The 23,435-nt window shown below is 36.2% G+C and overlaps 1 protein-coding gene across 2 annotated transcripts; it reads left to right on the forward strand.

The window, feature by feature from the left end:
- Positions 1-457: 457 nt before the first annotated feature.
- Positions 458-23,435, forward strand: clvs2 (clavesin 2). Of its 2 annotated transcripts, none has more exons than XM_058378583.1 (5): positions 458-1,841; positions 4,157-4,331; positions 16,308-16,430; positions 16,565-16,785; positions 21,616-23,435. In XM_058378583.1, exons 1-5 carry the CDS (start codon positions 1,453-1,455, stop codon positions 21,707-21,709), a joined length of 1,002 nt encoding a protein of 333 aa, XP_058234566.1. In that variant the 5' UTR covers positions 458-1,452; the 3' UTR covers positions 21,710-23,435. The 2 variants fall into 2 exon arrangements, with proteins under 2 accessions (XP_058234566.1, XP_058234567.1); XM_058378584.1 differs by having other exon boundaries at positions 468-1,841; positions 16,308-16,418.

Consider the following 23,435-nt stretch of genomic DNA (forward strand, 5'->3'; position numbering starts at 1 on the left):
ATTATTATTATTATTATTATTATTAGTAGTAGTAGTAGTAGTAGTATTTAGTTAATTATTTATCCTCATTATTAATTTAATGCCACTGTTACTACTTGAATATTAACATTTTATGAACCCTTAAAACATTAAATTTAACTTTATTTTCAAAATGTAATAAAAAGTGGTGGATTTGCTCGTCTAGAACCTTGTGCACTTGTTATTGTGAATATCTGGTTTGATAGACGTGAACGTGAATGATGTGAATACTCACTGTCTTTTTTAATATATGGCAACCTTGTTTTGTGTCCACTCTTCTACATATTTGTAGGGGTTTACAAAGCATGTTTAAATCATTATGGACTGGTCAAGCAAGCAGGAGCATCTCTCTCTCTCTCTCTCTCTCTCTCTCACACACACACACACACACACAGGCTTTAGTTAAAAGTGATTAAATGTCGGAAACGGGGAGGTAAAGGTAAGCTGCATGCTCCATTGTAAAAGCACTGCCTCTGAGTAGGCGCTTTAAAAGGATGCTATGAATAAGGAGACAATTGTTCCTCTTCTCCTCCTCTTCTTCCTCCTCCTCCTCCTGTTCTTCTCACACCTCCCGCCCCGCCCCCATGTGTTGGATGGTTGGATGGATGGATGGACTGTGTGACCGCAGCCGTATGGGTATTTTTTTTTCTTTTTCAGCCTCACACTCACAATCATCATCATCATCAACATCATCGTCACCATCATCATCATCATCACCACCACCAGCACCAGCAGCAGTAGCATCAGCAGCAGCAACAAAAGCAGTCAGATTAGCGCTGACGCAAACCATCATCCTGACTCTAAACACATGGTGGAAATCTGAGACTGGAGGCGGAAAACACCGGGATGCTCCATAGGCGCTGATTCCCGATGACTTCCATCTTCACATGCTGTATTTGAGATGCAGAGCAAACGGAGACTTGGGAGCGGAGTTACTGCTGCAGGGTGCCGCATTGCCTGGCCACTTCTTAGCGGTACAATAGTGTAGTGTAGATTAAAGTCGCGTTTTAATGGTGATCGCTGATTTTTTCCTCCCATCTTTTATGTGGCTTGATGTTGATGAGCGAAGGGCTTTTTGTCTGAAGTCGGATACAGATCCAGATCCTTTAGGGTATATATGCGTTTTGGACCGCGATCGATAAATATGACCGGATGAATGTACAGCAAATTCGTGCTTTTTCTTTCTTTCTTTTCTTTCTTTCTTTTTTTTTTATAACCCACAAAGGCATCCTATTTACCGGTGACAATCAGATTTGGGAGAAATAACCTACACGAAGAGTGCGTGCGTGCGTGCGCGTGTGTGTGTGCGCGTGTGTGTGTGGGGGATCTCAGGACGGGATCATCACTAAAGTGGTGTTTTATTTAGGACGCAGCCACAAATTCTAGGATATCACCCCTTGTTTTTTCCTTCGTGTCGGTAAGTGTGCTGGCGCGATGACTCATTTACAGGCGGGTCTATCCGCCGAGACGCTGGAGAAGGCCAAGGCGGAGCTGAAGGAGAACCCTGACACCTTGCACCAGGACATCCAGGAGGTGCGGGACATGATCATTACGCGGCCCGACATCGGCTTCTTGCGCACGGACGACGCCTTTATTCTGCGCTTCCTGCGCGCCCGCAAGTTCAACCACTTCGAGGCGTTCCGTCTGCTCGCCCAGTACTTCGAATACCGGCAGCAGAACCTGGACATGTTCAAGAACCTGAAGGCCACAGAGCCTGGCATCAAACAGGCCCTCAAGGACGGTTTCCCTGGGGTGCTGTCTAACCTGGACCGACACGGCAGGAAGATTCTGGTCCTCTTCGCTGCCAACTGGGATCAGAGCAGGTGATGATGGGATTTGGGGCGGGTTGCCAGATTATTTCCAACGTGTTGAAAAATCCAGCTGGTCTGACCAAAGCTACCAAAGCACAGGCTGAGCTTGTCAAGCTGGTAGACCACCTTTACCAGCTGGTATCTTCTACCAATTACACATATATACTATGACACATTTTTTAAAACAAAACATCCCAACAGTAATCAATAAGAAAATCACAAACATTAATTGATCAATTTACTAGCTGCTAAAGATAAGGTCTTAAGGTTTGTCCAGCTTGGGTTGTGTTTTTGGGCAGCTGACCGAGCTGCTCAGTTGTCACTGCTTAGTAAAACAGTCTGCTTTTTTAAAAGGTCTGTTAGGCTTCATATTGAGTGTGTCACAAAATCTTAGAAAAAACAATCCTCGAAGGTGATTGTTTATGTCCCTCTGCCAAAACCATTCCTACACACAGAAACCTCTTTTCCCTCTGAAAGTGGATTTTTTTGTAATGTAAGGAACATTAACAAACCTGAGCTGACCAAGCCAAGATTCCAAAAGCATTGCATCATGCTTGAACGAGCATTGCATTAAAACATATTCATAATTAAGCATTATAATATGTTTAATTAAAACTCATAATCTCAGGAGAAAATTATTTGATGGTTGGATTTTACATAGCTTCATTTTTAAACAGGTGAGCTCACAAGAAACAATATAAACACTGACCCTAACCTTAACCTCTGTAACCTTTCATTTAAACCTGGTTGCATGAATGGCTACCAATTTGCAAGTTTTACATAGCGTTAACTGTAACAGTCACTTGGAATCTGGAAACCATAATGGGGCTAATGGTGTGGAAAGGCCTGAAGCATTTGAGCTGTCCTTCAGCACTACTACATTACACTACATTACACTACACTTTGCAGCACTGAGAACAAAGATCTGCTGTAGTAAGTTAAGTAAAGTTTCTTTAGGGCTAAAATGTTTTATTCAACTTAACATTAAATGTACATGTTATTATTATGATATAGGTCAATCTAGGACTGGGTATTATGGTAAAAAAAAAAAAAAAAAAAAAATGACACAAGGAAAGATATTCACAATATAGAAATGTATCTAAGTTTACTGTGTAGGTTGTGGAGACAGACATATATATTCTTTAATGGTCACAAAGAATGTTCTTGTGAGTTTTCCTTCAGCAAGACATTTTTATTGTTCTATAAATTACATTTTATTTAAATTTACTTTAACAGAGATGTTCTCAAATCCCATCTTGTTCTGCACAGTATCTAGTTATATCAGTAATAACACTATCAGATTTGATCAAGTTGTTAATGATCTGGATCAGGTTTATCGTGAACAGAGAAAACTATAAACTGCACAGAGAATTGGCTCTCACTTACTGGAGCTGGCTAGTAAGATTGCATGATATAACATTCATTATTATTGCAGCATTTGTGATTTTGCAATGCTGGTATTACAAAACCCTGCAGTTTACTGTATAAATAAACACTTTAGCAAACCACACCAATAAGTTATTATTGTGTTCTGTAAACATCCTGGCCAGAGGGTTAGCGAGAGATTGGAAATTCAGAGATTCCAAGTAAGTTTTCATTTGTTGTCCGATAAATCATGGTTTAATTGGAGAAATGAAAAATTCAGTGAAATGCAAGCCTGTTTTTAGTCATACTGCAAGTCATATCTTGACATCGTTGTACCAGAAAACCCTGTCCAAATATAGCACATATAAATATAACGCAAGCATTTTAGGGCAAAAAAAAGACAATCATAAAAGTCCTCAACAGCATTTATATTTTGTTAACTTAATTACCACAGCCTACTGTGTGGACTTGAATAAAAAAGTGGACTTTTGTAGCAAAAAGGATGGAAAGGAATCTAATGAATCCTGGCTCATTAGACTCAGAAGTGCACACAGTGCCTCACTTGAGTCTAAAGGGCCTTTGAATCCAAACTAGTCACAACATTGCCTCAGAGAGTAGCAAAGTCTGCATCCTTTTCAAAAACATGAGTGAAGTACAAAGCGGGTTAAGATGGGCCTCAATTAGCCTGATTGATTTGAGTGCCGCTAAAAAGTGACGTCGTCTTCATCCTTTCCTTTTTATTCTTGTTTATTTTCTTTGCCAGACGAAATACAGTACTGTACTGCTGAAGCCTGTCATATTTTACTGATGTATTGCTGTGCCTCAGGATGCTGGACAAAGATGATACGTTCTGGACAATGTAATCAAAAAGTGTGGTGGAAAATGCTTTTCTCTGTTTTCCACATGCAGTGATAATGTTGTTTGCTTTTTCAGTCTGAAACCTGATATATGTTACACCCCAGGTACACCTTTGTGGATATACTGCGAGCCATTTTGTTGTCGCTGGAGGCCATGATTGAAGACCCAGAGCTCCAAGTGAATGGATTTGTGTTGATCATCGACTGGAGTAATTTCACATTCAAGCAAGCTTCTAAACTCACCCCAAGCATGCTGAGATTGGCCATCGAGGGCTTACAGGTAACAGTACAGACATCTCAATTGCACCCTAAGCACTTCTGGGTTAATCATGAAGATAATCAGATTTTCAAAGTTTAAGTGTGTTTTTATTATACAGCGCTGTTGAAATCTCAAATCCGTTTGGTCAGATGGTGATGGATTCATTTTCTTTAACAGCAGCTTTGACTTTAGCTGTAAAATACTTATCCATGGGCTGTTTTTGGAAAATACTGAACTTTGGTGTGGTAACCAGTGAGTTTTGGTTATTTACCTAGAATAGGCATGCTCTTGAGTGTTTTTTCCTTTCGTAAGTACTACCTGTTGTACTCCTAACCTCGTCCTGGGATTAGGATCCTTATGTTTGGAAAGCTTCAAGCTGTTATACTGGATGTGTACGAATAAGCCTGTGAACATAATCAACTTTCATATGTTGCTGTAGCATTAAGGATTATTTATACCACCTGCCACTTGGACTCGTTAAACAGTAGACACAATGATGCACCAGAGCTGTGATGTAATACAAAAATAATCTACATTTATTTATCCTGCATGTATGATTCTTTGGTTACATATATTCTTCACAGTTCTACAAATGATTCGTTTACAATGATCTCATTTGAGAATGCAAGATGTTGGATTTATTCTAAAAAAAAGCTTATGGTATTAAAGATACAGCTATGAGAAGTAAATGGCTGTAATCCCAATGTACTGATAAAGATAGTGCGAAGAAATGAAAACATTTCAGCTTTTTACTCCTTTTTGCTCACTGCTCAGGTTGGATAGTTTTACCAGTCATGAGAAAGATTTCACGTTTTTTTTTTTTTTAAGACCTATACGTCTTTTCTTGGCCGCTCTGTTTATTTAACAACCTACGAGCCATTTGAATTGCATAGTAATGTTGTGTCTCAAGCAGGCGCTTGAGACGGAGGAAGTCAGTCTGGTAAAGGGCATTAGCTATTCTCTGTGTGAGGTACACGAACAGGAGTTGGCCTTATGTTCTGAGGCTTGGAAACGTCGTCTGCATAGCAATTAGGGACGTCTATTGTGCCGTTGTGGTTACTTATCATAGCTGGGTAGTATTTTTGGCTTCTGACAGAATCTTACACCTGTTACAGTTGTTAGTACAAAGTGAAAAGGTTCAGAATTAGTGGACACACTTGTTACAGCTGTATAGTGTGGTATTTTTTCTCAGAGTAGACTGGAGTGGATAACTCATGGACTGCACATGTAAATGGTGCTTGGACTTATATGAAAATGCCATATTTACAAATTATATACTGTACAGTAATAATATCAAATTGATGTTTTAATGAGATCTACTAACTACCATATGAAGCAATGAATCTTTACACAGCTTTGAAGAAAGTAAAGGATTTTACACAGTCAAAGACAACGCGAAGTCAAAGTTTGGATGGTGCACTGGCCCGTAAGTGCAAAACAAACAACAGACACAAAGCCTTAATTCCAAACATCAAATGGAGTTCCTCATTTTGTGAGAGACAACAGACATTGATGTTTATAGTAAGAGCAAAAATAAGCCTTAATGATGCTTTATTTTTTAATCAAGTGTATTTTTATCATGTCAGCTTTGCACGCTGTAAATATGAGCATGAAACCCGCCGACGGAAGCAGGGTTATTCAGAAGAAAGAATTCCTCATCAGTGTAATAATATTTTAAATTAAGGTGTTTTCATGAGGCTTAAATAAGTAGTTTATGGAGGTATACTCAGGTCATGGAGAAGTCTGTCTTGGGAACACTTAGGAACACTCAGTGTGAGGAGGGAGACACCGGTCCATCACAGGGCACCATGCATACATTCAGTCAAGTAGAGAATTGGAGGAAACCAGAGAACCCAGAAGAAACCCATATGAACATGGAGAGAACTTGTGAACCTGAGAAGTGGCACCGTGTCGCACTGGAGCTGATATAAACAAACTGATTTTTGTCTGTATCTAAAACCGGACGGAGAAAAAGGTAATAGTGCTCCATCCACATTGCCCTCGCTCATAGAATGTCCACCAAGTCATGAGATCAGGCTTGAGATGTGTCATGTTATAGCATCCTTTACATTTTCAATAAAAAAGGAATAAAATGGAAAGCGTTTTAAACTCTTAGCTGCCTTCTAATGTCAAGGCTGAGGTTAGGCTTTCTTGTTCGTTTTTTTCTCATTCGCTTTTTTATATTGTATAGCATTTCCATCATTCCATACATGTCACACACACACACACACACACACACATACATGCACAGCTAGGTTCATTCTTTATATTGTTAGCTAGTCAGTTTTTCAGATCGAGTAAAGATACAGAAGAAAAGCGTTTTGTTCCACATCAGAAATCTACTTTCTTCAGTTTCTTCTTTTTTTTTATTGCCTCTCTTTTGACCTTGGGTTGTATGTAGACATTTTGTTCGTAACTAGCCAGCATTTGCTTGTAGCAGTGAATTTTGTAGAATGTTTAAGATATTTTAGGAACATACCATAGGACCTTCTTTTGATATTTTCACAGAGCTGTGACTTCATCTTGTTTAATAGCGTCACAAATTGTATTACCCCCTTTAATTAGCATGTTAGCGTGGATATCGGACCTGACACTGTTAGCTGTATCATTGCACTTCTTATTTCTTATACAGTTAATTTATGTCGGGCATGTGGTGTTTTCCTGACATAATTTTCCAGATTTCATAGGTCATACCACTTTTCCACATGATTGCACTTTGTTTGCACGCGAGATATATACGTGATTATTTTCGTAAGTATATTGCTTTTTTCCCCTCAGACAAGGGAGGGTGAGATCTGATTTGCCATGCAGACAGCTTCAAGTGAAGCCTGTTGACTGAATTTTAATGCCGGCCCATGATGAGCCCATTCCACATTCCAGCGCCTCTTCAGACAGATTAGCTGGTGAATAATTGATCGTTGCCATTAGCATCTTGCCTCCAGAATGCGTCATTCACCGATTGAGTGGGACGCTGCTTTTGTAGTCGTTTGAAAGGAAAACAAAGGCGATGCGTAGAAATGATGGTGAAGTACTCCTGTACATGTCAGCATCCACAATGTGCTATTAAGTTTGTCAAATTTCGTAAGTTTTGGAAGAAGTTGGAAGGTCATGTGACACCGCATGACAGCACACGCAAGCAAGTATTTTGATGCGATTTGATGAAATCGGACAAATCTGTGCTTGCTCATTACTAGCACATATGCGTTTAACAGATCAGCCTTGAGTAGCGATGTCATCTCTGTCATGTGTCGTGTGGCATTCCTGCTGTGAAAGAAAACATGCGTGTCTGTGTTCATATATATTAGTATTACTGACACATGGAATGGGAAGGAAAAAGATAACAGATGTATGTACTTCCTGTTAGCTTTAGCACATGAATGACTCCATGATTGGGGTGACATTTAGCGGCAGTAATTTTTAAAAAAAGATGAAACATTATTATTATTATTATTATTATTATTATTACTATTTATTAATTCATTTCTTCATTATCAATTATTTATTTATTTATTTATTTATTTATTTATTCATTTGAACACCTAACATCTGAGATAACATGCATTTCTAAACATTCAAATAATAAAAATAAATTATTCACATACAATATTTTTCCCCCAAGCTTACTTGGCTGGATTTTGCCAATAAATTGCAATTTAATTTAGCATGGAACTAGCAAATATACAATATGTTGTGCAAAGTAGTATCAACACTAACAGCAGGAGAATGTTAAGGTCATTTGAATGATATATATACTTTTTATAGACGTTTTCTATGAAAAGTTCACCCTCAAGCTGTGAATTTTCTAAATGACCTCATCAGATATTAAAAATAAAGAAAAAGGATAGAGAGAATTCACTTTTCTTCTTCACATGATCTTCATTAAATCCAGATGAGGCAACTTCCTGTTGAACGTGAATGTGTTCATGTAACAGGTTTGAGTGTGTCTAATACAATATATACATATATATATATATATATATATATATATATATATATATATATATTTTACAGCACATAATGGATATCTCATGGAAGAGGATGTTTCAAGCATGAGATTTTAAATGGATTCATACATTTAGGCAAAAATATTAGGATTTATGAAGTATATTAATGACTGTATTTCAAGGTAAAGTGTAATGCTCGGACAAGACAGGGTTAGTGCTGTAGAGGTTTTATTGTACATATTTTTAAATCAATATATTAAATCACTGATTTAGTCGATACCTTAATATTCCTTCAGGAAATTATTATGTATTATGGATGCAAGACAATAATTACTATGCTCAGTAAAACTTTATAAAGATAAAGGTTTTATTGCATTATATCTTTTATTTTCCTAAATTATCCTAAAGAGTCTATATTCCTCCTCCCCTCTTAAGCAGAAGATAATATTTCACCATTTACCCCCAGTCACATATTGTCTTTTCTGTTGAATACAAGCAGATGGACTGAATCTAATGTTTCTCTTTGCAAAGCATTTCACGATAAAGCTGCTTTCCATAACACGGCATGTTAAAGTAGACGTGTTTGCGTCATTGTTTTATGTCATTGTTATAATTTTTCTTTGAGTTGTTGTGTGATTATGGTGACTTGTTTGGGAGCTGGAGCACATACGTGATTTTAGTCACAGGGCTCTTCCAGCAGCACGCCCACGCCTGAATCTAACGCATGATCAATCATCCACCAACCACAGCTCGGCTTTGCGCTGGGGCTTTCTGTGCTTTTTTTCCAGTCTAAATTTACCTCAGTGAGAGCAGTGCTGTTGGAAATACGTAGGATATGTAAGGAAATGACATATCTACATTATGAATGAAATGAATGCTGAAGTTTTTTCAGCTACAAATTTACACCCATGATGAAAATGTTTAAATCTGGAGAGAGAATTGTTTAAATTGGCAAGGATGGTGTTTTAAAAGGACCCCATGGGAAACCCGCTGTAGTACATGTTGCATCGCTATATGGGGTCCTAAAAGGAGCACATGCTGCAGGCGTAGAAAATGGCTGTTTTTTAGCAAAAGCAATAAGCCGACGAATGCTTGTCAGACAAATGGAGTAAAGAGAGAGCGTGAGGCTGTCTCTCACGGAGCACCTCTTTTGTTCCTACAGGCCTCTGTTGTTTCCTTCAGTGTCTTGGACTTGCCTTTTGTCTATCTTAGTCCTGAGAAATAACCCACGCTTGGCAGCCAATCAGAGCTGACCGATCTTCTTCATCCCACCCCATGCCGAGTTTCCCTGGCAACCTGTCCAACCGCCATGCTATGCACCCTCCAGATGGGCTGTGTTCACTGAAAGAAACACACTCATGTCACTCAACCACCACAGATTGATAAGGTCTGGATTGTGTGTGTGTGTGTGTGTGTTAGTGTTTAGAGAATATCATATGTCTGATGACAGGGATATATTAGAATATACTACCTGTGTACACAGATGAAAAGATCCATTGATCAATTTTTATTCTTAATTAAATCTTGAGATGTTAAACTAGCCAAAGGTTGACCAAATTTGTGTGTTCAGATGTTAAAAGGACATCTGAAAGAATGATCGCTAAACTGCATCTGAGATTCAACTCTAAAGGTGTAGAAAATGGCTGCAGTAAAGCAACAAATGGCCTAGTTTTGAAGTAACGTTCTTCATAAAGAATAAATAATGAATGAATAGCATCAAACAGGGCTTTAGCTTTGACTACAACTATTATAATCCATCAAAAGTCTGTATGATCTTATAGATCAACTCAGATGGACAGATGGACCAGGCTTTTGATGGTGATTCCAAAAATAACTCATCCTAGCCTCCTGCATTATGTTGATTATCTAATCTGTGCACCATTAAGAGATGAGAGCAACAAAGAGCTTTGTTCAGAGTTACATCTGACGCATGGGTAGTAAAGCGTTAATGGCAAAATTGCACATCAATATTCAAATCTCTCTCTGATCAGGATAAAGCGATTACTGATAAGTGATTGAGTGAGTATTTATATCTCAATTATCTTCTGACTTCTCTGCTTATACAAAGGGCAGCGAATATAAATGGGCAAGCTGGGATAATCCCGTCTGTCTTTCAAAGATAAAAAGACATCAGTGTTAGATTGCATTTTTGTCATTCACATCTACATCTGATTATTTGCTGTAAAAAAAAAACATGTCTTAAGGGGAATTATATTAAACACTTGTGTATTCAAGCATAATTGCACCACCAAAGATTTTAAGCAGGGTTAAAGTTAGAGTTAGGTACATAGAATGGTATGAACTAGAAGATGGGGCTAAATTATTTAACATAGATTCATACATCCTACAGTTTCATCCCTAAAATCATTGGCAATACTCAGTAAGTTCAGTGCTAGGATCAGAATAAGTATAACCACAATATTTCTCTATATTTTTCACTACTGAAATTCACATTGTGTGTCATTGTCAATACACATCTATATACACTTGTATGAAATGCCTTATGAAAGCAATGTTAAATAAAAATAAATAATCAATAAATAAATAATCTTTGGTTTATTGGACCCTTCAGTATTTTAAAAAATAACAGCTTTCCTAGTTTTGGTCTGTTTTATTATTATTATTATTATTATTATTATTATTATTATTATTATTATTATTATTATTACTGTGCTATTTTAATGGCTGGCAAGCTTAATGTGGGTGAAACCTAGATTGTTAGATTATTAAATCAAAACAAATTTGCAAAGATGTCAGCGGTATGACAATATTCTACTATCAAACATGTATTTCAATTTTTGTCAACTATATTTAATCCCGTTGATTAAATTTCTTTTTAATTACCACTTGCTTGTAATCCACCCTGTTACATCTCATTTTAGTTTCTGTCAATTGGTTGTTTTGGTTTCAACAGCACAAGATTGTTTTAAAAGGTTTGTTCTAGACACAACCTTGAAACGGTCTAGACGCAACACTAGTAGAAGCAAAAACATACTGACCTTTGAGGTCTAAACTTCACACGTAACTTTATTAGCGCAACGAGACGTCTAGAAATGTTATTCAATATGCAGAAAACATTACTTTTTCATCTGAACTTATATAAAAGACTGGGTTCAACCTTCGGTGGATCAGCGGCATTGTGGCCCATAAGCTAGTAATAGTTGTATTTATTTTCAAAGGTATAAAGGTGTAACAACTCTGAATTTTTTTCTAATCGGGTGCTACAAAGCGAATGGCATCAAACACGTCAATTAAGTTCATAACATTTCCTTGCATAACTTTGTGCAGTGGGAATGAAAATGGGTAATGTGTCATTTTCTTCTACCACAGAAGAAGAAAGTGAAGAGAGACAGAGAAGTTTTCAGAGAGTGGATTAAAACTTGCTGCAGTTTACATGAATCAAGGCTGTCTCAGCGATGACATGACAGTGTTCATGGCCCATCTGGATGTTCAGTCTGCCACCAGAACAGCAGAATGCTGGAGAAATGGCACATGACATAACTGGGACTAAGAGGCTGGAGGTAGAGTAATTATTTGGCTGGCTGGAAAATGGAGGTGCTAAATTCAGGTTATGTTTATCTTTCGCTTCGCTGTGCAGCACAGTCAAACCGTTTATCTTAACGGGCCGAATCTGCCAAGTGCACCTAAAACACCTGCAGTGCTTCAGTTATTTTCATGACCTACTGCTTGTGTTGGTGTGCTGATGTTCCTATTAGTATGTCTGCTTTGGGTAAAACATTACATCTCCAGGCTGATATCTCTATTATATCTCTAGGGGTTATATCCTGAGCTCTGGTTGCTCTCTGTGTAAAGCTATGCACATTCTCCTCGCTTTCATTTGGGTTTCTTTTAACTTGGTGACTCCTCAGAATTTCCAGATTTGCTAGTGTCGAATTTTGAATGTTTTTCCTGTCAATCTACGTTTCTTCTGACTTGGTGAAATTGAAACTTTCCTCTATAAATTGCCCCTAGCTCTGTATAAGTGTGTGCATGTGTGTGGTGAAAAACACCAGCCACAGTGTATTCCTTCCACACACCCCAAGATCCAGGGATGGGCTACAGATCCACCTCCATTCTGTCCAGGATAAAGTGCTTAATTGGAGATGATTGAATGAATTATATCCTCACTCACATGTGATATTCAGACATATAGTTACAATTTGTACATACAGAAAAAAAATGAGTAAACAGTAAAGCAAATAGTGGAGCCATTGTAGAAAGCAAAACAGAGTAAATGAGTGTTTCTTGGCTTGAAATTTTCTTTTTGTGAGAGCACTTTATATCCATCATCGTTCCATCTGGCCAAACTCGGTTCATTCACTCATGTCTATGGAAGTTGCCCTCTAGCCTCATACTCCACTATGTGGTTAATGCTATTAATAAAAAAAGGGGGTCAGTTCTCTAGAAATTTCCTTATGCCTCATAGAAATCCCAGGGCAAAAAAGAAGCATTTCACTTCTAAAAGTTCTACTCATGGGAAATAAATCACTGACTAGGAGCAGCGTGTCCAATGACAATTAGTGTTCAATTATTCAAATGTTAGATCAATTAGATCAAATGTGTTACAATTATTAATCATTATAATTTCTTTTAATGTAGCATTAATGCATATATTTAGGCCGGTGGTAGCTAAAGTGGTTAAGGCTCTGGGTTGTAGATTGGGGTTTAAGCCCCAGCACTACCAAGCTGCCACTGATGGGCATTGTTGTTTCATGATTATAAATTTTGGCTATATAAGGGTGCCAATAATTCTTGACTTGCGCATATTCTTAAATATGAGGGAAACCTAATAAGCATAACCATGTAAGCTCTTTTATCCACAGCACTGTTCTTGAATCTGATTGGATGAAAGGTTTCTTTAACAGTTCTGAAAATGACTTTCATTTTCACACAGTATGAAAGTCTTTAGGACAACAGGCCTTGTGATTTGTAGTATTTGTGGTTGTTTTTGTCTTATTAATTAAAAAAAAAGTGAAAAAAGAAGGAAGTGAGCTAACGACAGTATACAGCTGCTATAACAACTGATAATTCCCTAACACTGAATTGCTATAAATAAATAAAATAATTATTTGCAAAATGCTGTGGAAGAATAAGAGGAATAAAACACTTCAGGATGTTTTGTTATTGAAAAAATGGCCAAGTTTCATGTGCTTTGCATCAGGCTTTATTACATTACTGCGGTTTTTATTATTTTCCTATAACCGCATACGTAAAGGAAAACAAGCATCTTGTAGAACATAGTACTCTTTTAATTTTTTGGACAGTAACATATGGCATGTTTAACGGGTTTATTTTCAAGTTTAACCAATCCATAGGTTTATATGAACTCCTACACTTTAGTCCCTTCTGCTTTTCTGAGCAACAGATACATATGATGTATTTCAGCATTATATGTCTTCAGCTCTACTTTTTACTTTTGGGTCTCAGAAGGGAAATCTATTGTAGGGTTGGAAATGTATTGTAATGTAGTGTGTTGGGTAATGCTTTGTGGCCCTCCTCTAGAGTTCTGTCCAGACTTTATGTTCTCTCTCATTTGGAAGTTGGTGCCAAAGGGATTTTCAGTCAGCCTCCAGCATCAAATCCTAATCCGCACATCTGTTCTCCACCAACAGCAACACTACGCTCACACTGCTCATAAAGCTCACAAGTCACAAATACCTCAAAACGAACAGCTTGTCTTTGGCACAAACTTTTCACAGAAACAAAAACCTTTTCTTTAATTCAGTAAATATCTAATATAATATAATATATGAAGTACAAGGAGCTGTGTTGTAAAAGCATGACTAGTGTTTTTGCATGCATAGTAATAATATGATCCCTGCATCTGAAGTTATATTCATATTGTCATGCTTTCGATATCTCCGATTGGATTAAAGCTGTTATTGGATTTTAAGAAATCTGATAAAGATATCTGGCTTCAGGTCCAGTAATCAGGTTACTTAGTTATTGTGTACAGTTAAATAGAGAACAGCTGTCATGGAAGCAAGAAACACAGAGATTGTTTTAACACTACACTCGCCAGATGGCAACAGACCAGGGCAATAGGTATTTTCCTAATATTGCAAATGATCACATAATTGCTTAACACTAAAATGACTATAAATGTGAGTCTTTTGCTATGCCTTGTTTCGCAGTGGGTTTACTGGTGGGTTCTAAATTTAAATGTTGAGGTATAAATTAAGTGCTGCGTCACGTTTAGGTTCTCTACATGTAATTATTCAGTACTGAACTGGGCTTTTAAGGTTCCTAGGTCTCGGAAATATTGTACTTTTGTGAAAAAACATTTTGTGAAAAGAAAAAAGGGACAAACCAAGGAAACGTTTAGGATCCTAGATTTAACATGTAATTGAATTCTTTTTTTTTTTTTACATTTTTGAATATTTCAACATGAGAATTCATATTATATATTCTTTGGGGGGGGGATGAAAAAAGAGAAAAAACAGTACATAGTATAGAAGCAAATATTGAAGCATTTAAAAAAAAACATGATAAAATATACACTTGTGTCGGAGATTCACCTTTTTTGCTGACTGTGCAGGTCAGTCAAATGACAATTCTATGCAAAGACATGAGTACAAGTAAGAAATAAACATCTTAGGTGCCTGCCATTTTAGGAAAATAATCACTGAAAAAGAAATGTGATGTGACCTGGTGTGAATCAGAATTGTGGTAATTTACCCATAACAGGTCATCCTCTCTTTTCTCTGTCTGGTATGAATTTTGTTTTACCAACAAAGGTCCAACAGGGCACGACTGGGCAGTAAGAAACCCTTTCAGTCATGTGTTCCAATATTTTTGAAGACCATTTTAATTGTTTTTAAACATAACTAGATGTAAATATTGATTATATAATACTGAAATTCTGTTCTTTCATCTCAAATTCTTTTTGAAATCAAACCCAAACATCTACAGTTCGTAGCAGAAATAAAATAACTGGCCGTGGCGTTCCAATAGTTTTGGAGGGGATGGTACTGTTGCGATTTGATGCTTTTTAATGTTGTGGAATGTACATGAAATAAGATTATTTCCTCACCAGCTTCTCTCTCTAGAAGTTAGTAAGGCAAAAAAAAAATGTAGCTTGATGTCCTAGTCTGAAGTCTTTCCTGTGTTGGAAGATGTACTGACTATTACAAAGCACTGAAACTGGAGATCTCTTTCATAAATGTTATCTAAAGTATTTATACAGAAGGCTTCACTAAATAAATAATTATATATTATATATCCTTGGTAAATTATTATTTTTGTAACCCATATATTATTACATTAAACAAGTTACTAAGAATGAGTTATTAGAAGCAAACTCTTTTTCCCAGAGATCAAAAAATGGAATATGTGACTGTTTTTTTGTGCTCATGTTCATCACTGAATTTCTTTGTCATGTCACAATCCACAGTGGTGCTTAGTGACTCATATGAAAGTAGGCCAAAACCCAAAACAAAGTTTCTTTTTCACACAAATGTTTCTATCTTCAAAGTAAATGGTGATATCAAGCCCAAAGGGCTTGTTCATAAGTATCTAAAATATGAAGGTGTTATCTTCAACTATTAAAATTCTGTGTAAGGTTATCCAACAGAGGAAAAAGAAAGTCCTGACTCATTTTTTATCAGACTTGTGGTGATAAAATAATTCATTTGATTATATAAAGATTATAAAGTCCCATAAGTCAATTTCCTCAGGCAGACTGGAACGCCTGTGTAGTGGTAAAAAGGGTTAACAAGCAGTTAACATAAACCTGTGACTCGCTTTGCTACCCGAAGTAATCAACATTTTTGTTATTGCTGAAGACGTTCTTCAAGATGAAAATTTAGTAAAGATGAGTGGATGAATGATTTCAAGATATTTTAATGGGAATTACTGTCCTGTGCAGATAAATATCTCCCTGTTGGATGAACCAGGCAAGCGTATAATAAGCCACTGCTTTACATAACAAGAATTTTGTTCATGGTACATGGACAAATCATCATTTGTGATTTAGTCTTATGTACATTGTGGGTTATAACTCAGCTTTGAACAGCACAAATAAAGAATCCTTTCTATTTTCTGCTCCATACAGGACAGCTTCCCAGCCAGGTTCGGAGGCATCCATTTTGTCAACCAGCCCTGGTACATCCACGCTCTGTACACTGTCATCCGACCCTTCCTGAAGGACAAAACAAGAAAAAGGGTGAGTGAAAGGGTGAGTGAAAAGGATATAATGGAGAGGAAAAGATTAGCAAATCAGATTAGCATCCAGATCAATAGAATGATGGAATTGGCTAAGATAAGCAGATTGGTATTAACTCTTTGTTTTCCTGTTGTGTTGCTGTCCAGATCTTTATGCATGGGAACAATCTGAACAGTCTACACCAGCTGATCGTGCCAGAGATTCTGCCCTCTGAGCTTGGTGGCATGATGCCCCCCTATGACATGGGCACGTGGGCCAGGACTCTGCTTGACCACGCTTATGATGAGGAGACTGACTACTGCCCTGAGTCCTATACCCTTTCTGTTAAAGACCTGGAGAAAGATCTGTCCCCGAAAAGCATGAAACGGTCAGTGTGTTCCTCTTAACACATTTGTTTCACACTCATTAGGGCTTGTCACACGGGACAATTCTAAATTCTGGGTAAAAGTAATCCTGTGATACCACATTTCATATTTCACCCATGTTTTAAAGTAGAAGTAGTAGCTTAGTGATTAAGTGGTGTTGGATTACTGGTCAGAAGGTTGTGAGATTGATTCCCAAGTCTACCAAGCTGCCACTGCTGGGCCCTTGAGCAAGGCCCGTAACCCTCAATTACTCAGTTGTATATGTACATTAAAAATGAGATAAAATGTAAGTTGCACTGGATAAGGGCACATGCCGTAAATGTAAACAATTAATCCTGGCTATTAGTAATCACACTGTACATTCCTAAACCCTGTGTTAATGTTCTTCTTTTTGGAGCGTCAACAATCATGATTGACTAAATACAGAGTGTGACCTCTTTAAACAACGGCTTGTCCCATGCTTTAGCATTAGTGAGAAACTGTCAGCATGTAAAGACTTTTTGACCTGTTTGAATTTGTCACATAGTTGACCATGTGTTTTTTGATATCTAAAAATTATCTGGTAATTTTTCAAACAGCCCCTTTATTCGGAAAATCTGAGGTTAAAAGTGAGTTTTAGAGCGACGATAACCGATGCAATTACAATTCTTAAATTATTGTTCAATTTTTCATCTTAAAGCATTATATTTAGTAGCTACAGTGAAAGAAACGTAATTATTAAAGTGAAGAATGAACTAGTCAGAGGTTTATGCGGTTAAATGTTAATAGTTACCCCATAGTGCTGTTGCGTTACCAGTTCTGATTTTCAGATGGTGTTGGTTTCTATTACAGCAAACAAATCACAGATTTAAGTTAATGCGGTCATTAACTTTTATCAGTTATCATTTCTATAGTAATGGATCATTCACAGGGACTTGTATGCTGGATAAATCATACAGTTTGTATAGAAAAAAGTGTGAAATTGTTTATATTGTTTTTAGACGATTCACAACATTAAATGTTACTAGAATCTGATACACCTGTGATGCCTTTTATAATAAAGAAATTATAGCATTGTTTTGGGAATTAGGATTAAAGCAGTTCGGGCTGTTTTAGGACTTATCACATCACCCTGTTGTTGATAATATTCCTATAAGCAAATCATTCTAGATGGCAGTTACTTAGTTAATATTCCTCATGGTTTGTTAATTAATTAACTAATGTTAATTATGGAAACCTATTAAGCAATGAAGACACCAGTAGCCATTACTCACGGCATAATTATAAAATAATAATAAACATTTCCATTGTGGTATTTAAACATTAATGAATGCTTTAATAATTATTATGGTAATAAAGCCTTTGGCTTTTTAATGAATTTAGTAAGGAATATTAGTTAAACCTTATTATAAAGCACTAGATTTATTTTTTTGCTATCACAAGAGACTTACAAGTGAGGCAAAAATCCAATCCATGCACAGGGAGGTTAAAGGAGCTGACAGTGATAAGTGGAATAAAACTAAGTTATGTCTAGAGGAGCAGGATAGTTGTAGGAAGAACATACAACTAATCAATATGTATCTTCACCCAAGACGCTGTTTTTGGGCCGATCAGCAGCGAGCTCACATGAAACATTCATTATTTTTGCTTCCTCTGGTCAGATTTTTCTGCTCGGTGCAAAGTGCTTCAATCTCCTTTTGGCTGTTCAAGATACATGTAGATATATTAATAGTTGGATCGCATTTCTGAATTTTTAATAAATTACATTGACCTACAGAATTATTGGTACCCTTCATGCAATTGAGCAGAAAATGAATAATGCATGAAATCTAATTTTTCTTAAAAAAAAAATACAATTTAAACTAGTGTGCAGATTTATTTGTAAAAACACTGGATTCAAAATCATTGGACATTCTGTTTGGGCATGTAGAGTTTCTTTTCAATTCAGACACAAAGGAGACCAGGTTTTCAGAAAAAAAAAATGTAGATCCAGAAGTGGGAAGTCTTAATGGATCCCTTTAGGAATTCTGAAATGTACTGTAATTCTAATCTGAAAATTACCTGATCATGTAATTATAATTTTTAAAAATGTGTTAACACAAGGCTAGTTTTTTATCCAACACAAATTCAGAATGGATATAAATCTATTGTTTAAAATGTGCAAAACGAATAGGAATTTGACCACAAAAAAAAAAATTTCCTAATCTGCCATGGACACCGGATTAGTGCATCACTCTTACAAATGTAAAGCAATTTAAAGACACTGTATTACCAGATGGCTCAGAGATGCTACTGAAGGCTAGATAAAGTAGTGCCCTACTTTTAGATGATGTCCAGGCTGCCTAGAACCCTATGCCAATAGGCCCACCGCTAAACACGAGGGTTGGAGTAAGAGTAACATTATATATATTCCCTAAGTTGTTAAGGAATTTCTTTGGTGTTGCTCCAAATTGAATTACAGTGAGTTAGATGGAGATGATATCATTTGGTGTGTGTGTGTGTGTGTGTGGTGAGAGTATGGTGAGAAGTATGAGTAATGACTGAAGCAGCATTTTGCTTTAAAAGAAGACTTAAATTAATTTCATCTGAAATCTATTTGCTCAACATTAAGGAACGGCGCTAATTACATCGGCTCATTTGATATCAAAGGCGAAGAAACACACAATTTATTTGCATTCGGAAGATTGCACGAGGGCACATCAGCGAGTCGCTTACTAAAAGCTGCAAATGAGAAGCAGTTAGTTCAAAAAAACCTGTGCGCTCTGAGAGCAGTGTTTTCCGTTCTTGTTCCCTGCATTGCTAAGGTCGTAAACTATACGTCTGTCTTTATCACTGTGTTGTAGTTACCTGCTAGATTAGGTCACATTTACAAGTCTAGAAGTTCCAGTTCACTCTCTTACCGATTGCCTTCAGGGCTTTTTTGAGTTACTGGTCCATGAAAACAGGTTAAGACAAAAAGACGCTGTCGTGTGCCTCCTTTAGTGAGTGATACACTGCTGCTGCAAGCTGCTCTCTGGAGCATGAATACATGCGATGAAGCTTTCCCTTTAGCATCAATCTGACTTCTGCCTCCGCTGCTGCTCGGTAATCCTACAGCCGGAGGCTCAGTGACTCCTCTAGTCTCAGAAAACAACAGCTTGCGTCCATTACAGCTCAACAGTGAAAGTTTACATCTTTCTTTTCTGGTACTGCTCCTGCAACATGACTACAATTAGACTCCTCTATTTTGATACTTCTGCTTTTCTAGCTACTGAGCATGTCAATTACAGAAACATGACATTTTTAAAAAATCTGTTTCGATATATGTTTCTTTTATTCCTTCCACCTTAATAGCTCCTTAATAGCTAAAATAATCTCACCATTTTGACATATCATATTGTTTAATATTTTAACCTCTTCATCATTTTATATTTTTTTTTATTTCCCATTTCTGACTACTCAGTAATGTGCCACATATTTAAACAAAATATTTCAGGGTATAGCATTTCTCATATTTGGATCCTTAAAAAAGTTATCAAGCACAAAACGACACACAGGTGTAATAACAAGGACAGAGTAAAAGATCAAATTTGATTACAGTTAACAAATAACATACTACAAACTACATCAACTCCCTAAACCCTGTGCTTTGCTTGGATTATCATCATTATATCTAGTAGCAGTATCACCCAGTTAATTGCGTCTTTCCCAGTGACCTGCCCCAGATTTCTGCAGGATGAATGTTAGTGTTGTGTCTTGGCTTATGCCTCTGCTTCAGAAGAATAAATCCGAAGTAGGGCAGGGTTATGGTCATTATGGACATTATTTGAAATGACCTATCTGGGTTCAATCTGCAGTAAGTGCATTCATTTTGAAAGTGCATGTTGTAATGATGTCCTGCTGTTATAAAGTTCTTACGCAGTATAAAATATGGCTTATATCTATTATTATTCCTTTGTGAGCTATATAAAATTTACTATCTCACAATTTGATTTATTCTGACTTAATATCTCATATATGTATTTAAAATATCTCATTCATATTATGAGACAGTTCATGAATATCTCAAGTTATCTCGTATCTCATTTTGACGTATTAACTTGTAATTGTCTTCATTTTTAGGTATTATCTCATTATTTCAAGATAGTCTTTCATTGTTTTCGATTTCATAACTTATCCGTTCAAAATACTGAAATGATTTTTTATTTAATATCTCATTATTTTTAAATGTCACTATTTTTTATAATATCCCATTTTAAGATATTTTGTAAATATTTTGAGTTATCTCATTATTTCGACACATTAACTTGTATTATTATCTCGTTATTTCAAGATAGTATGTCTTTATTTAACTTTCTTATCTTGTTAGTTTACAATAATGTCATTTTTAAATGTCACAATTTTGACATATCTCATTTTCAAGATATCTCAAGATATCCTATAAATATCTTGAGTTATCTCATTATTTATTGATATGCAGAAATGTCAGATTGTAATTATCTTTAATTCAAGTTGTTATCTCATCATTTCAAGCTACATGATTGTTCATGATGATGTAATATCTTATGAATAGGATTTTATACCGCAGTGATTTATCGTTGTTGTTGTACTTAAAAATGGCACGCTGCAAAAGGGGGAAAAGGAAGAAGAGTGCAAAGACTCTCATGGACAAAAACCTTTTTGTTGCTGTAAATGAATGGCACTTTTTTTTCTTAGATTACTTAGATCTTAGGTTACAACAAATCTATTAATATAAATCTATCATTCATGTTACATTTAAAATGCCACCCTGAACCTCAGGCAGTAACCTAAACCAACAAAAAAAAATGAAACTGTTTCTTCTGATACTGATCATATTTTATTCATATGTGCAGGTCTCAGTCTGTGGTGGAGCCTGGAGTTCTTAAACGACCAGAAAAGATCAAAAGCGAGGAGGAGAACATGCAGCCACTTCTTTCGCTGGACTAAAAGGCTTTTTTTTTTTCTCCTAGCAATGAGCAAACATCAAGGCCTGAACACTGGGGAGGAAGATCACCCAGTTCCCACAACTGGAGTATATATATTTAAAAAAAAAAAAAAAAAAAAAGTCCAACAAATGTTGAAAGAGATGTAAGATGCAAGGTGCAAAGCATCTGAGACAGCATTTAAAGGGATATTTTTGAATCAAACAGCTAATGGAAGACATCCATATGTAATTGTTAAGTGCCAATTTAAACCTGTAAATACACTTCAGCTGTAAGAGTAGGACATCGGGAATTAATTGTGACATGAATACAAATGTAAAGACTGCTGTGAATATTCTGTATGTGCTTCATGTAGTCAGAGCGGTGTTGTAGGGCACTGAGGGCTTTTCATATTTCGGGTTTCCAAATCACCAAGTGCAAAGCTCAGGATTGGAACGGAGAAATAGAACGGCGTGTGGCTATTAACCGTGTCGTACAAATACATTAACGCTTTCATTAGAGTAAATATTGAACCTCCGGTGTTCAGGTTTTAGTCTTTTGACTTTGCAAAAACCCCTTTACGCTGCAGCAAGGCATAATGGATTACAGGTTTTTTTTGTTTTGTTTTTTTCCAAAAACATTATTTCTGCACAGCCTGACCTTTGCCATTAGAGTAGGAGAAGTCTGCATATAGCTTAGAAGATTTGTTGATATCTTTTTTTTTTTTTTTTTTTTATTTATTTATTTATAGTGACAAAATATTAGAGATTTTCCATATCTTTATTCCAGACAGGATGCTTAATCAAAGACTACAAAACCTTCATTTTTTTTAGCTAGATATAATAATAATGGCTAGTTTATGTTTCTTCTAATGAAATATATATTTAAAAAAAAAAGAGAAAAAGATAAGTATTGGCACCGTTGTAATAAGCCAGCATTAATATACAGTATGTAGTGTATTGTGCTCACCTGACAGCGATGAATCATCGTTTCTATCGATTAGATCTGTTAACATTAGATAAATATATATATATATAAAAAAATAAATAATGTGACACTGATGAAGCGATTTCTAAAACCAAGGAAAGGAACATGACAGGAACAACCAAATGGATACTGGATTTTCAGCATGGTCTTAATGTGGTTTAGGTTCTTTCACTGCATTATTTAATTCGTTTAATTACTTCTGTCAAGTTTACATATAAAATTAGACTGAGGAATGCATTCAGGATACTAGTTGTGTTTAGTCCTGTTGAAAGTTTTATGTAAAATCGTACAAAACAAAGTATTTCCCTTTATAATTTGCAGTGCCGAACGGATTTTGCTATTATGAAGCTAACTTCTTTTAAAACGATACAAAAGGTCACTAGAAGCACCCTATTGTAATCCCTGAAGTGTACACCCTCCAGTACACTTAAGTACAACATTATTTACATATGTACAGTATTATTTCCTTCATTTGCTGAAACTCCAGAGCTTTTTTCCTGATAACTTTTTACTGACAAAATTCAGGCAAATATCAGACTTGCAAATATCTATTAAAACTCAATCATAAATATCATAACAGTGCTAAATGTGAGTTGTGATTTTTATCAGTGTTAGTAAATTATAGACCCTGCCTGTGCTTCTTTGACTCTACTTGGAGAACTACTGTATTAAAGGGTTTTGTCTTATTGAGGAAATTCTTCATCGGGGAAGTTCTTTGTAAAACTCTACAATAAAGGGGTTTCCTTAAGTAGAACTTTTTTTTT

Source organism: Hemibagrus wyckioides, linkage group LG25, assembly GCF_019097595.1.
Source record: "Hemibagrus wyckioides isolate EC202008001 linkage group LG25, SWU_Hwy_1.0, whole genome shotgun sequence".
Lineage (NCBI taxonomy): Eukaryota > Metazoa > Chordata > Actinopteri > Siluriformes > Bagridae > Hemibagrus > Hemibagrus wyckioides.

Excerpts from the sequence above, each read along its gene's own strand:
- clvs2 (XM_058378583.1), top strand. The coding sequence starts at position 1,453 with ATGACTCATTTACAGGCGGGTCTATCCGCCGAGACGCTGGAGAAGGCC. Across the intron at positions 4,332-16,307 it reads TGGCCATCGAGGGCTTACAG|GACAGCTTCCCAGCCAGGTT; the intron begins GTAACAGTACAG and ends TGCTCCATACAG. Across the intron at positions 16,431-16,564 it reads GAAAAAGGGTGAGTGAAAGG|ATCTTTATGCATGGGAACAA; the intron begins GTGAGTGAAAAG and ends GTTGCTGTCCAG.